We start from the raw sequence: 12,125 nt of genomic DNA on the forward strand, positions 1-12,125 counted from the left end.
TTGATTCAGACAAAGTGGCATTTTTTAACATATAGTAGAATCAACAAATATAGTACTCCTATATAACAAATACAGATAAATAAAGTCGTTGATCACCCTACCTACATAGAAATTCTAGAATGCTTAGAATAGTATGCAAATCATAATTTATTAGCAGTTTGACAATTATTTCTGACAATCAATTAAATAAAGGAAATATATAAACAGATGCAGGTTGGATTAAATTATGATTTACACATTTCATCTAATAGTAAATCAAATTTCTTCCACCAAACACCAGCTTTCATCTCCATCAACAGCTTGCCAAATAAATCCCACCTCACAGAAACTCATTCTATCATCATCATCAACAACATCATCATCACCATGACTGCTATCATCACAGCCATCAATTTCTTCAATCTCCACACCATGAGATCCCATCCCATAATCATAAGTTCCCATGCCATGATCATAACTTCCATTAAAACCAACATCAAAATGAGCATGCTCATGATCAACACCCTCACCTTCATACTCATAATCATAATCATCCACGCGATCCAAATAGTCCAAAATGCCCGTTGCAGAAAACCCCGACACCTTGAAACCGGATGCAGAATCCACCACCCGCCATGTGATAAGTCTGTAGTTAGACACGACATCTGAGGAAGAACGCATTTTGTGAGCTCCCTTGACCTTGTCCTCGGACTTGGATGCCGGATGCACATGGCAATCGTTGCACTTGGAGCGGCCGCACTTCCCCGTGAACTTGGAGTGGTTGGTGGGCTTGGAGGAGATCTTGGCAAAGAGGCCGGCAGTCGGGGGCGAGGCTAGCTCCTCACGGCCTCTCTGCTTGCGATCAGACAAGATCGGATAGGTTCGGACCATCCCATGCTGGCGACCTTCTCTCTTCATTTTGCTTCCTATGTTAATGGATAGCAATGAATTGTTGTGGAAGTGGTTTTGGTTAAATAGAATTATGCTTCAACTTGTAAAGCAAGCGATCAAGATTGGTCAATTGCACGCAAATTTCCTATGCGTGTTGTGTTGGCCAAACTCAATGGATGCATTAAAATATACGAAAAGAGTAGCTCTACTTTTTTGAAATATAAATATGGAGTATTAATTTATAGAAAGATTGGAAAAAGACGCTATACCGGTAGTTATCTGTCGGTTATTGCGTATAGGCCAAGTTCAAGAATATTAAAAAAGATTTATTCTTAAATAAAAAAATGAACTTTAATCTCATGATAACTTTTTAGATCAAATTTACAAATATTGTGAGTCTTCAAGATATACACCAGCTCCAATCACATGGAATGATGGAATCCTTCAATTCCAAATCAGCTTCATTCTATTTAGTGAACAAGCTATATAAATAATATTTATAAATTTGGACTAAAAAGTGAACTCAAAATTTATAAATCTTGAGAAGCTACTTCAATAAATGGCAGAGATCTGAGTTGGAGGAAATCTATGATTGGTGAAGCCTATACATCTACACTATGTGACTCTTCCTTTGTCACTTGTGAGGCTTCTTCTCCTAACTGACAACAAATAAACACATCACACACACACACACAACAAGTAGCTCTTAGGTTTTAGTTATTACACACTCTCAGAGAGAGGGTCGTCAGAGGTTCCGAGTAGTGGCTCATTGCTTACCGAGATAGGATTATCAGAAGTCCTCTTGCTGGCAGGATACAGAATGTAGTGCTGAACCATGAAGAGAATGTCGAACAGGATAGACACCTGCAAAACAAAGCCAATTCATCTTTTCAGCAAAACAGAGGTATGGAGGAAAGGATGCTAAGAATTATGACGTTGATGGTTACATATTCCAAGAGGGAAACTAATACGTTGTTCGGGTTAAACAAGGATAGATTGTGGGATACTACTTCAAATGAGGAGTGGGTGATGTGGGACAATAGTGTCTAGAATTTGAAGATATCGGGGTCTCAAAACCGTAATTAGAGTAGTGTAATAACGTGGGATGACTCGTTTTATAGATCTTGACCTGTAAGATTGTCTTAAACAAGACTCTTAAACAAGACTCCCCATTAAAGAGTATTTAAGGTCCTTGTTGGTCGTGTTAATATCCAGATAATCAAAGCATTATGTTCAAAGACAAACAGCAGATGAATAGAAAAAGGTATAAAACCCATTTTGTACCAGTGATATCATCGTCTTCCCGATGTTCCCATAGAAGTTGATCCAGGAATCTGTGAGGCAACACACAAGATTTCAGCTTCAGATATATTTCTTTGATAGATAAGACACTGCCAACTTACTTTGATCTATGGATTGGACGACCATCTGAAAATAGTTGGTTATCCCTCCAAAGAAATCAAGCAATATGTTGCCAATGCTAAACCCAATTGTGCTCTTTCGACGATAATTTAAGTAAACCTAGATTTAATGATCAAAGAATAATGCTCAAGATAACATACATCCAAAGATTAAAAGGAATTCAGAAACTATCAGATTAATGTAAATCTCGGGCGCACCTGAGGAATGTATTTGATTACAGTCATTACAACCTGAATAGTACTGCAATCACACAAGGATTCGGGAATCAGAAAACGAGCATTAAAGGAAGCAATATATTTTCTAATATGCACTTAAATTCTTCTTTATATTCTTGAGAGTTCCTTTTTAAGCCAATTCAACTCATAAAGGAGAATGGTAAAATAGGAATTCAATTCTCATCCAGTTGCATAGAGATCTTAAATAAATGAGAGATGAGGTTACTCACTTGAAGCACGACACCAGCCAAAACCAGGAATGTCTTGGTATAGACACGAAAACACAAACTGCAGCAGCTAACCATGCAACAGAAACAAGTACTGCAGCAGTTTTCGAAACTTTCTGGTTCCCTCGCTGTCAAAAACAACAGCAGTAAAATAAAAAATCAGTAAGGAGGGATTAGAGGTGTGATCTTCAAAACTCCCAAGCATCTAGTTTTAAAACTATTCAATGACTTTTCAAAACTACTCCTATAAAGACTCTAGCTATCAACACCCAGATTTCAGAATCACTTATTGTTTATAACCACATATTGTATATAACAGGATCTACTACTCCCTACAATATACCAATCTCGCGTTTCATTCAACTGTCTACTTCCACATAGAATGTGGTCGCGTAATGAGCCACAGAATTATAAAATGGAAGGTTATAAAAGATTTAAATGAATCAATATTAAACTCTTCTCACTGCAAGCTCAACACTCCATTTGTCCTATTCCTTAAGTGAAAACCCCTTTCTTCCAATCAAGATTGTGGACTAAACCAACTTATAAAGACAACATTACTTATATCACATACCTTAACCGTACACAACTTAAACAAAACACAAACTTTAAAGACGTTAAGGAATGTAGAAGCACCACCACTTACATCATACATTACAATCTGAGCCAGGGTAAAAACAGTGAGCAAAACAGCATGAACAGAGAAAGCCACATCATTAGCAGCAACAGGTATCATCTGCAATGGGAAACACCAAAACATAAACAAACAAATCGAAAACCCCATGATAAAAATGATCATTACCAATCTAAAATCAGGTATTATAACCTCATTCAAACCGAATTTCTCGCGGTACTGGCGCTGCACAGTGGAGCTGAAGAAGAGGGAAGCATTGTAGATGAGATAGGAGGAGTGCTTCGTCAAATTGAGCAGCACAAAATCAAAATTCAGCCCCACCACACTGCTCCAAGAAAAGAACCATCACTCAGCATCCCAATCAAAAACCCAAAAAATAAAAAAGAAGAATCCCAGAAAATGAAAGGGAAAGATCGGACCTTTTGCGGCGGAAATTCAAGATAACTTGAGGGTAGAAGCTGATGGACCAAGAGACGAAAGCGAGCCATCCCAAAACATTGTAGAGAACCTCGAGGTGAGCTGAATTCCAAGACGCCATGATTCTGTTATTCGAAATGGGTGCCCTATCTTAAATGAGTGAGCAGCTGCGACAAGATGAAAAGTGCAACGTCCCATGATTCAGCTGCGGCGGGTTACGAGTCAAGAACGTGCCCGTATACTCGTCCTCATTCCGAGGGTGTTTTCTTTTAGTATCTCCTTTAATTTCGTTGATTTATTATTCAGATATCATATTCATGATATCCTTCCACATTTCGTATACCATGATATTAATTGTGTTTAATAGTATACTAGTACTCCCTCCGTTCTCTCATAATTCAGACGAAATTTTTCGGCACGGAGTTTAAGAAATGAATGTGTGTTAAATAAATAAATAAGTAAGAGACAGAAAAAAGTTGAAAATTTAAAGTAGAAAAGTGAACAAGGTAGCAATAATAAAATAAGAAAAAGAAAAAGTTATTATATATAGAAATGACTTAATTAGGATGAAATTTTCCAAAATAAAAAAATGACTCAACTATGAAGGAATAGAAGGAGTGTGGTAGCATCTATAAAAAGATGTTACCGTATCTTGTTTTAAAGATAACAAGCTGTCTAAATTCTAAAATGAGTATTTTAACGTCATGCTTCTCATTTGGTGTCAATTACATTTCCATACACATGAATTTGGAAATAACTGTTGAATACCGATTTGTTTGGTTCTTTAACTTTTTCTATAAAATACATAGTTGGAGTATTTTGCTTTTTTTGAAAAAAAAAATTCAATTCACAACGTTTGTTAAAATTGTATGAGGTTTAATTGGTTAAAAGTACGTGAACTCCATACAAATTTTGATTTTATACACAATATATCTATATTTTATCCTTAAATACACATACTTTAAATTATTTGTAAGTTTAATGTTAATATTTTGTTCTCAAATACACATTATTTTAAATCTCTGTAATTTTTTCACTTCATTTTCCAACAAAAAAGGTTCGACTTTGTTTGTGTAATTTAATTCATTTTCATCATGGAAGGGTAACTTAATTTTTTTATGTCAGTATCTTTTGATACAAAATCTTACTCAAAACAATAGTATTATAGTACTATGCATTAAGATCTACTGTAATTAAAGAGTTATTAGGAATGATCAAACTGCATGTCTGTTGTATGCATTGCTAGTCGAAAGGAGATTAAAACCACATAAAACTTTAGTAACATAAGCAAACCATCTGAAGCCATGCTGTGGGCTGGGCCGCTCGAGCGTCAATGGAGCTATCAATTCACAACTATAGCCCAATTCACAAAGCACATTATTTTCGAAACAGTATACTGCTTCAGAAGGTACAGATGAGTTGAAATGTGCAAAAAACAGTCTCATTATTCAACTTGATGAATCAATCAAGCTTCCAAGACTCCTAAGAGCTAATTTGTGCGCTCGAGTCTCTTGATGTTCTGGATTTGCATACCAGGATTGAGTCCCTTGGGGCAAGCTTTAGCACAATTCAAGATCGTATGGCACCGATACAGCTTGAACTCATCGTTAATGGCATCCAGGCGCTCCTTTGTGTATTCATCTCGACTGTCCATTATCCATCTGCACAACCACCATCACCAACAATATGAATCATATCAGCATTGGCTTTGGCTCAATGACTAATAGTTAAATTCATTACACGTGTATACTTATTTATAATCTAACTTCAAGAAGACAACTCTCGAAGTTGCACATATGCCAATTTGATTTAGCTAAATGTAGATACTTGTTGGAACTATACTGCGAAAGGAAACACTAGCAAGAATGCCATTTACCATTGTTAAAACGTTCACTATTTTATGAGAGGTACGAAGGTTTTGGGAGAGGTACGAAGGTTTTGGGAGCATTACTTTTCATGATTGATGGTAAGATTCATGCTTTAGTACTTTTATCCCCATTACTAGGATTGATCCAATCCTACCATTTCAAATCTTCAGTGAAATATCAAACAAGCTAGCTCAAATGATAGAAATTATGAAGGACCTTGGGATTATCCCAAAGTTTCAATTCCTGTGGATAATCCAAAAAAGTAAACGGCCCCTTAGTAACTACTACTACAAGTAGTTCTTAAGAACAAGAGCAATTATTGAATAACATCAGCAATGTTGTGGTAAAGGTGAGCACATTTTTCCTAGCTCACACATCAAGACATTCACAGAGTTAGCAAAAGGGTGCTTGAATAAGCTTATTCTATACTACTCCACTAGCGCCAATGAGCTCCCATATCAGAAGCACGCTCTGAGTCACTTTTCTTCAATCGACAACTTACCAAATCACAAATTTCACCAAAATCGTACCAGCCTAACTTTCAAAGTATTGTAACATGGAGAGGAGGAGACACAGGATTAATTGTATAATCGCAAACCAGACCAACAATATTCATAGAATCACAGTAAGAATTATCGAATGATCATCTAATTTTCCCCAACTTCACATAAATCATCACACATCTCATAATCTGACAACACAAAATTAGGTAAGAAACGAGATACCTGTTGGCGTGAAGCAGCGCAGCGGGGCCCAAGTAAGACTCGGGGTTCCACCAGTAGCTAGGGCAGGATGTGCTACAGCAGGCGCAAAGAATGCACTCGTACATCCCATCCAGCTTCTTCCGATCCTCCTTGGTCTGCAGATTCTCCTTGCCCGGGTTCTCCGGCGGGCTCTTCCTCTTCAGCCACGGTTCAATCGACTTGTACTGGTTGTAGAAGTTGGTCATATCGACCACCAAATCCTTAATCACGAACATGTGCGGCAGCGGCGTGATCATAGTCGGTCCGCCGGAGGTTATCTTCGTGAGACAGGCGAGACCGTTCCGGCCGTCGATGTTCATCGCGCACGAACCGCAGATCCCCTCGCGACAGGAGCGGCGGAAGGTTAGGGTTGGATCGACCTCGTTCTTAATCTTAATAAGGGCGTCGAGGACCATGGGGCCACACTCCTTGAGGTCGATTTCATAATTCTGAAGGTCGGGCTTCTGAGGCGTATCCGGATTCCATCGGTAGATTTGGAAGGTTTTGGGGGTGGAGCTAGGTTTCGCCTGCTGCGCCGCCGCCGCCGCCGCCTCCGATGCGTGTTCTCTGTAGATGAAAGCTCTGGCCGCCGGTGACAAAGCCGGAACCCTTGTTATCGCTCGTCGAACCAATCCAGTCGCCATTGATCGGGAGAGAGAATCTAAAGAGAGAGAAGAGTAGATGTAAAAATGATTTGGTTATTGGGGCGCGTGGATGCAGTAAGGCCATCCACAACGCTGTTCCTATACCGTTCCTTAAACCACTATTTGAGGACCTCACTGTACTTTTTTACTCCTCCTTAATTAAGGAACGGAACCTGCAACCCTCCGTTCCTTAACCGTCCTTAAATTACTATTCATTCAATTTCATTTTTTTTTATTTCCAACCCAATTCAATTTAAATAAACACACTTTAATAAAAAAACAAACACACTTTATTAAAAAACACACAACATTAAAAAAAAAATTCAACTTAGACTTAAAAAAAATAAAAAAAGCACACAATTAAAATTCTAAAAAAATAAAAAACACAAAATAAAAAACACACAATTAAACGTGGGAAAATAAAAAAACTACTCCGCCGGGGAATCATCCTCCGGAGGCGGTCGAGGTTGAGGGGGAGTCGGAAGGCCAAGTTGTGCTGTCATATACACAATTCCGTTCCACCAGGCCGTGAATTGGGCGTACGAGAAGCGGGAAGTGTCCGCCATTGTGGCGGTCATGTACGCCACCATAAGTGTGTCCGAGCCTCCCCGCGAGCCCGATCCCGAGGCTGACTGGCTTGATTCGCCTCGGCCCTTCCTCGCTCTAGCCGCCTTCGCCGCCTTCGTCCCTTGCGGCCGACGGCGCCCACGGCTGGATCCACCGTATTCGTCGGGCGTTGGATCCCCCGTACCCCCAAACACCTGCGGTTCACACTCGCTGGCCACACCGGTGTCACCAGACGAGTAGTTGCCGCTCGCCGTGTGCTTCGTGCGCTTTGAGGTTGAGCCCGAGCTCGAGCGGACACCGCCGACCCACCTTTCCTCGTCCTTGACGAGCTGCCAAATATCAACATATTTGAACTGTAGACCGGTGTCCTGGTAGAAGACGCGCAAAGCCGCCCTCAGAATGTCGGCGCCCGAAGCTCCGCTTTGGTAGTTCGCCGCTTCGGCCAAGTAGATGCCGCAAAATTTTTTGACCTGTGCGTCGACTCGGCCAAAGTGAGCACGGATCATTGTATATTTGCGCTTCCGGGCCCCTTTCGGCTTAGTCTGGTGGTAGACATCACGGACCTTTTCCCAGAAGCACTTGGCGGCTTGTTGGTTCCCGACGATGGGATCGTACGAGACGGTGAGCCAGGCGGTGTACACCGCCTTAGTTTCTTCGTTGTTGTACGGATGCCGGCCCAGATCCTCCAGTTCCTCCTCCTCCTCCTCTGGTGCCTCAGACGCAGCCCTAGAGCTTCCACCGCCTCGGCTTCCTCCCTGGGTGGGTTCAACGGGGATATCCTCCCGAATCTGAGACAAACTCTGAGAAAGCCGCGAGCCGGGTGGTCGAGCGTAGGCATCCACATCGAAAGTGGGTGGTTGGTACCCACCCGGCGTCGCCGACCCCTGGGTGCCCGGCGTCGACGACCCGGAACCACCAAGTGTGTTGTACATGGTCTCCCAATCGCCGAACGCGTTGAGATCCCACCCACCGGAGCCGCCACCGCCGTAATTCCCGTCGCCGGACATTTTGTGAAGGAGATTGAAATAGAAAATTGGAGAGGAATTGATGTTGGTTTAGGAAGAGTAGATGTGTAGTTGTGTGTGAAATGTAATAAATTAGGTGTATTTATAGAATAAGAAAATAAAAATAAAAATATAAAAAATTAAAAAAAAAGTTAAAAAAACGGTAATATGACAGTTTAAAAAAAATTTAAATATATTTTTTTAAAAAATTTTTAATTATTGCATCATCGCTGACGTGTCCCACTCGCGGGCCAGCGAGTGGGAAGCACGCACGAAGCGGGGAGCGCCACGTCGCCCCAGCGCGTGGCGGCACAAGCCGTGCCGCGTTCCGTGCCGTCGGCACGTGGAACGGAATGGGAGCGGAATGGTGCGCCGCAACGCGTTCCGCGGCGAAACCGTTCCGGCGGCACGCGTTGCGGGTGCCCTAAGCCCGACCACTATCGGTTGCAGAAGATAATAAAATGACGGAAATGGGCCTGGGATCATTTAGACGGGTCTCAGTTAGGCGGTTAGAAGACCGCACCGTGAATAATAACTGTGTGTATGACGTGGGTGGCTCTTCGAACATTTGTTTTTTTGTGCTCCATTGGCCGCCAACGTCGCCCTTGGCCATACCATTGCTTGGGTTAATTACAACTTATCTAAAGAGTTCTATTTATGGCTGAGAATATATACCGAAATACCGAAATACTACACTTACCGTACTGAAAAAATACTGAAAATACCGAATTTTTGGTATAACGTACTTTTCGGTACGGTATTATACCGTACCGACAGTTTTAGGTATGGTAAATGTATGCATTTTGTATATACCGCGGTATACCGCATAATAACGCAATTGCGGTATATAACGCAAATTTACGATATATACAACAAATTTGCGGTATATACCGGAAATCACGGTATACTGCGGTATACCGCATATTGTGGTATATCGAAATCACAGTACGGTAACGATATCTAAATTTTGGTATACCGACTTTTCGGTATACCGAATTACGGTATACCGACAAAAGCGGTACGGTAAATGTATGGTTTTTGGTCATACCGCACGGTACGGTACGGTATGCGGTATGGCCATTTCGGCGCGGTATACCGTACCGTTCTAACCCTAGTTCTATTAATATATTTAAAAAGCTTCAATTTTTATAGTCTTTCAATAATTGAATTTATGAATTTAAAATTAATTATGGTGAGATAAATTCCTAATTAGGGGAAGGGCATCCACAATGGGACGGATATCCCGACGAACATCTCGACGGACTTCCTAAAAATACCTCCTGTCACGTCACAAGGACATCCCACTGCAGTGCCACGTCATAAGGACATCCCACTACACAATGGCGGACTCCCGACGGACATCCCGACGGACATCCAAAAAAACAATAAAAAAATCGGGACGTCCGTCGGGACGTCCATCGTGTCAACGCAATGGCGGACGTCCCGGAAAACCGCGGAACTCCGGTGTCCGCAGCGGACGTCCGTATCCGTATGCATGCTGCCTAATGGCGGATGTCCCGCGCTGACGTCCAGCACGGTTCGATGTCCGCCGAGACATCTGCCATTGTGGATGCTCGAAGAACATTGAAGAAAGATAAAATTTAAAAGGGTACATTGCAAATTACATATCATAATTGATGGTTTATCGTATTCGTATGATTCTTAATTATTAGATTATGAAACAATGTGAGATAAAAATCGGAAATCGGATTTTTGATTATATCTTGAAAAATAGGTGATGGATTGAGGCCCAAACCAGGCAAAACAGGTTTGGTGTCAACGCCGCCGAGAAGCCCAGCCCACTTTCCATCTCCCATTTCTCATATTCCACGATCTGGTATTCGACAAAAGAGAGCAGTGTTAATGGCGAAGCAACTGGGGACAACCGGAGAGTTTTTCAGGCGGCGCGACGCCTGGCGTAAGCACCCGTTGCTCACCAATCAGTGGCGTCACGCCACCCCCGGCCTCGGTATCGCTCTCGTCGCCTTCGGAATCTACCTCGTCGGTGAAACGGCTTACGACAAGATCTACGCCCCAAAATCTCATTCTCACTCAACCTCTTCCGATTCTCCCTGAAATCACCCAGGTAATACTCAAAATCTCGTACTCATTTTAACAAGTTTCGATTTCTAGCTTCCCAAGTGTCTTACCCCATCATATTGGCATGCCAAATTAGGTTTTCATGGGTTGATTTGTTTTATGGTTGTCTTGACATGAAATTCGAAATTCTTTGAAATGTATTGAGTATGAGATGAGAAAATATCATGATGTTTAGTGGAGATAGATTTCCTTGATTCAGCTCCATCTTGTTTTTCTCACAGAAACCATACCTTTGTGTTTAGTAGTTTATCTATTGCTTTAATGAGTTATTGCCTTTAACTATATGGGGACTTTGCACCTGTAGTTCAATACGAGGATGTTGTTCTACAACAAGATTTTCTTGTGAAGTTATCTAACTTGACCTTATTAAAAGTTAAGGCTTAGGCGCTAAGTTGAAGTGCAAGAAACAATTTTGACAATTTATTAGCACCACTATGGCTATTGATGAAAAGGACTTGATCTGTTTCTGCTGTAAGCCTAAAAGTATTATCTTTGTTTGCCCATTGATTCTTTGGAATGGTGGATTATGGTCTATCTATACAGTAAATACTCAACCAAATTGTTTTCATGACTATTTAGTTACCGTTTCACCTTTCATCATTATGACTGGTGCATGAAATTTCTCAAATGACTCATTTCATTAGTTATCTTTTATTGGCTCTGCAATGTTTTGTGCTTCTGTGCTATTGCCTGTGGTAAGAAAAGAATGGGGTTCAATAAATTTGCTGTTTTTCGACTTGAACCAAATTTGCTGTTTTTCGACTTGATAGTAGACCAAAATTTTCTCTTCACCTTTCACCACTTTTTTCACCTTTCCTGGTGTAGTTTCTGCAGATGTGTTGTATATTCCTTGGATTTGGGAAGACAAACTTGTTCCCTATTTATCATGCCCGTACGATATAATTCCTCAGAATTCTTCTAGTTTTATTTAAAAATTTACTAATATAAGTATAACATCTTTAACTTGGCCTCGCTCTCCCTATATTATAATGGTTTTGCTCAACTGAAGCTCCAAGTGTATGCATTTATTTCTTGATTATGTGTTATATACAAGAAATCATTTTTTAATTTGTAATTGCAAATAAAGATAATGAATTAGGAGTCAGTTTAAGGGCCACGGTTATTACATCTGATCTTTACTTCCCAGTACAACATAAAGTGGCTTATGGGTAATCTCCAAGAAGAGTTGGAAAAATATAGAAGAAAGCTGTGGTTGTGCTATTTTATTCAAAAGTCGACACGCCTCACCCTGCAGTTGTCTGTATCCAACTTTTGCGCTTTAACTTTTTTTGTTCTCATTCGAGCTAGCTCCATATTTGCAAGAGTAACGTGGTTCCTTTTACTTGCTTCTTTTGGTCACATGAACTGTTGCAGACTTGCAGTTACTTTTTGCTTACAAAATGAATGAAACCCC

General features: G+C 40.8%; 3 protein-coding genes across 5 annotated transcripts; all 3 read right to left on the reverse strand.

Annotated features, from left to right (window-relative positions):
* Positions 1–255: 255 nt before the first annotated feature.
* Positions 256–870, reverse strand: LOC121749098. The gene has a single exon (XM_042143703.1). The coding sequence runs from the start codon at positions 868–870 to the stop codon at positions 256–258; it is 615 nt and encodes a 204-aa protein (XP_041999637.1).
* On the reverse strand, positions 749–4,091 carry LOC121748261 (cystinosin homolog). 3 transcript variants are annotated; one of them, XM_042142504.1, is made up of 8 exons: positions 3,788–4,091; positions 3,381–3,693; positions 2,738–2,862; positions 2,490–2,532; positions 2,274–2,391; positions 2,155–2,204; positions 1,648–1,734; positions 749–905 (listed from the first exon to the last, which is right to left on the reverse strand). In XM_042142504.1, the coding sequence occupies exons 1-8, from the start codon at positions 3,904–3,906 to the stop codon at positions 894–896; spliced, it is 867 nt and encodes a 288-aa protein (XP_041998438.1). In that variant the 5' UTR covers positions 3,907–4,091; the 3' UTR covers positions 749–893. The 3 variants fall into 3 exon arrangements, with proteins under 3 accessions (XP_041998438.1, XP_041998439.1, XP_041998437.1); XM_042142505.1 differs by lacking the exon at positions 749–905 and having other exon boundaries at positions 1,354–1,734; positions 3,381–3,470; positions 3,561–3,693; XM_042142503.1 differs by lacking the exon at positions 749–905 and adding an exon at positions 1,354–1,529.
* Positions 4,092–5,042: 951 nt separating this feature from the next.
* Positions 5,043–7,095, reverse strand: LOC121748262 (succinate dehydrogenase [ubiquinone] iron-sulfur subunit 2, mitochondrial-like). The gene is made up of 2 exons (XM_042142506.1): positions 6,379–7,095; positions 5,043–5,446 (listed from the first exon to the last, which is right to left on the reverse strand). The coding sequence occupies exons 1-2, from the start codon at positions 7,038–7,040 to the stop codon at positions 5,275–5,277; spliced, it is 834 nt and encodes a 277-aa protein (XP_041998440.1). The 5' UTR covers positions 7,041–7,095; the 3' UTR covers positions 5,043–5,274.
* Between the last annotated feature and the right edge of the window lie 5,030 nt (positions 7,096–12,125).

This window comes from Salvia splendens, chromosome 9 (genome assembly GCF_004379255.2).
Source record: "Salvia splendens isolate huo1 chromosome 9, SspV2, whole genome shotgun sequence".
Classification (NCBI taxonomy): Eukaryota; Viridiplantae; Streptophyta; class Magnoliopsida; order Lamiales; family Lamiaceae; genus Salvia; species Salvia splendens.

Excerpts from the sequence above, each read along its gene's own strand:
- LOC121749098 (XM_042143703.1), bottom strand. The coding sequence starts at position 870 with ATGGTCCGAACCTATCCGATCTTGTCTGATCGCAAGCAGAGAGGCCGT.
- LOC121748261 (XM_042142503.1), bottom strand. The coding sequence starts at position 3,906 with ATGGCGTCTTGGAATTCAGCTCACCTCGAGGTTCTCTACAATGTTTTG. Across the intron at positions 2,205-2,273 it reads CGTCCAATCCATAGATCAAA|ATTCCTGGATCAACTTCTAT; the intron begins GTAAGTTGGCAG and ends GTTGCCTCACAG. Across the intron at positions 1,530-1,647 it reads CTTCTGATAATCCTATCTCG|TTAGGAGAAGAAGCCTCACA; the intron begins GTAAGCAATGAG and ends ATTTGTTGTCAG.
- LOC121748262 (XM_042142506.1), bottom strand. The coding sequence starts at position 7,040 with ATGGCGACTGGATTGGTTCGACGAGCGATAACAAGGGTTCCGGCTTTG. Across the intron at positions 5,447-6,378 it reads GCGCTGCTTCACGCCAACAG|ATGGATAATGGACAGTCGAG; the intron begins GTATCTCGTTTC and ends GTGGTTGTGCAG.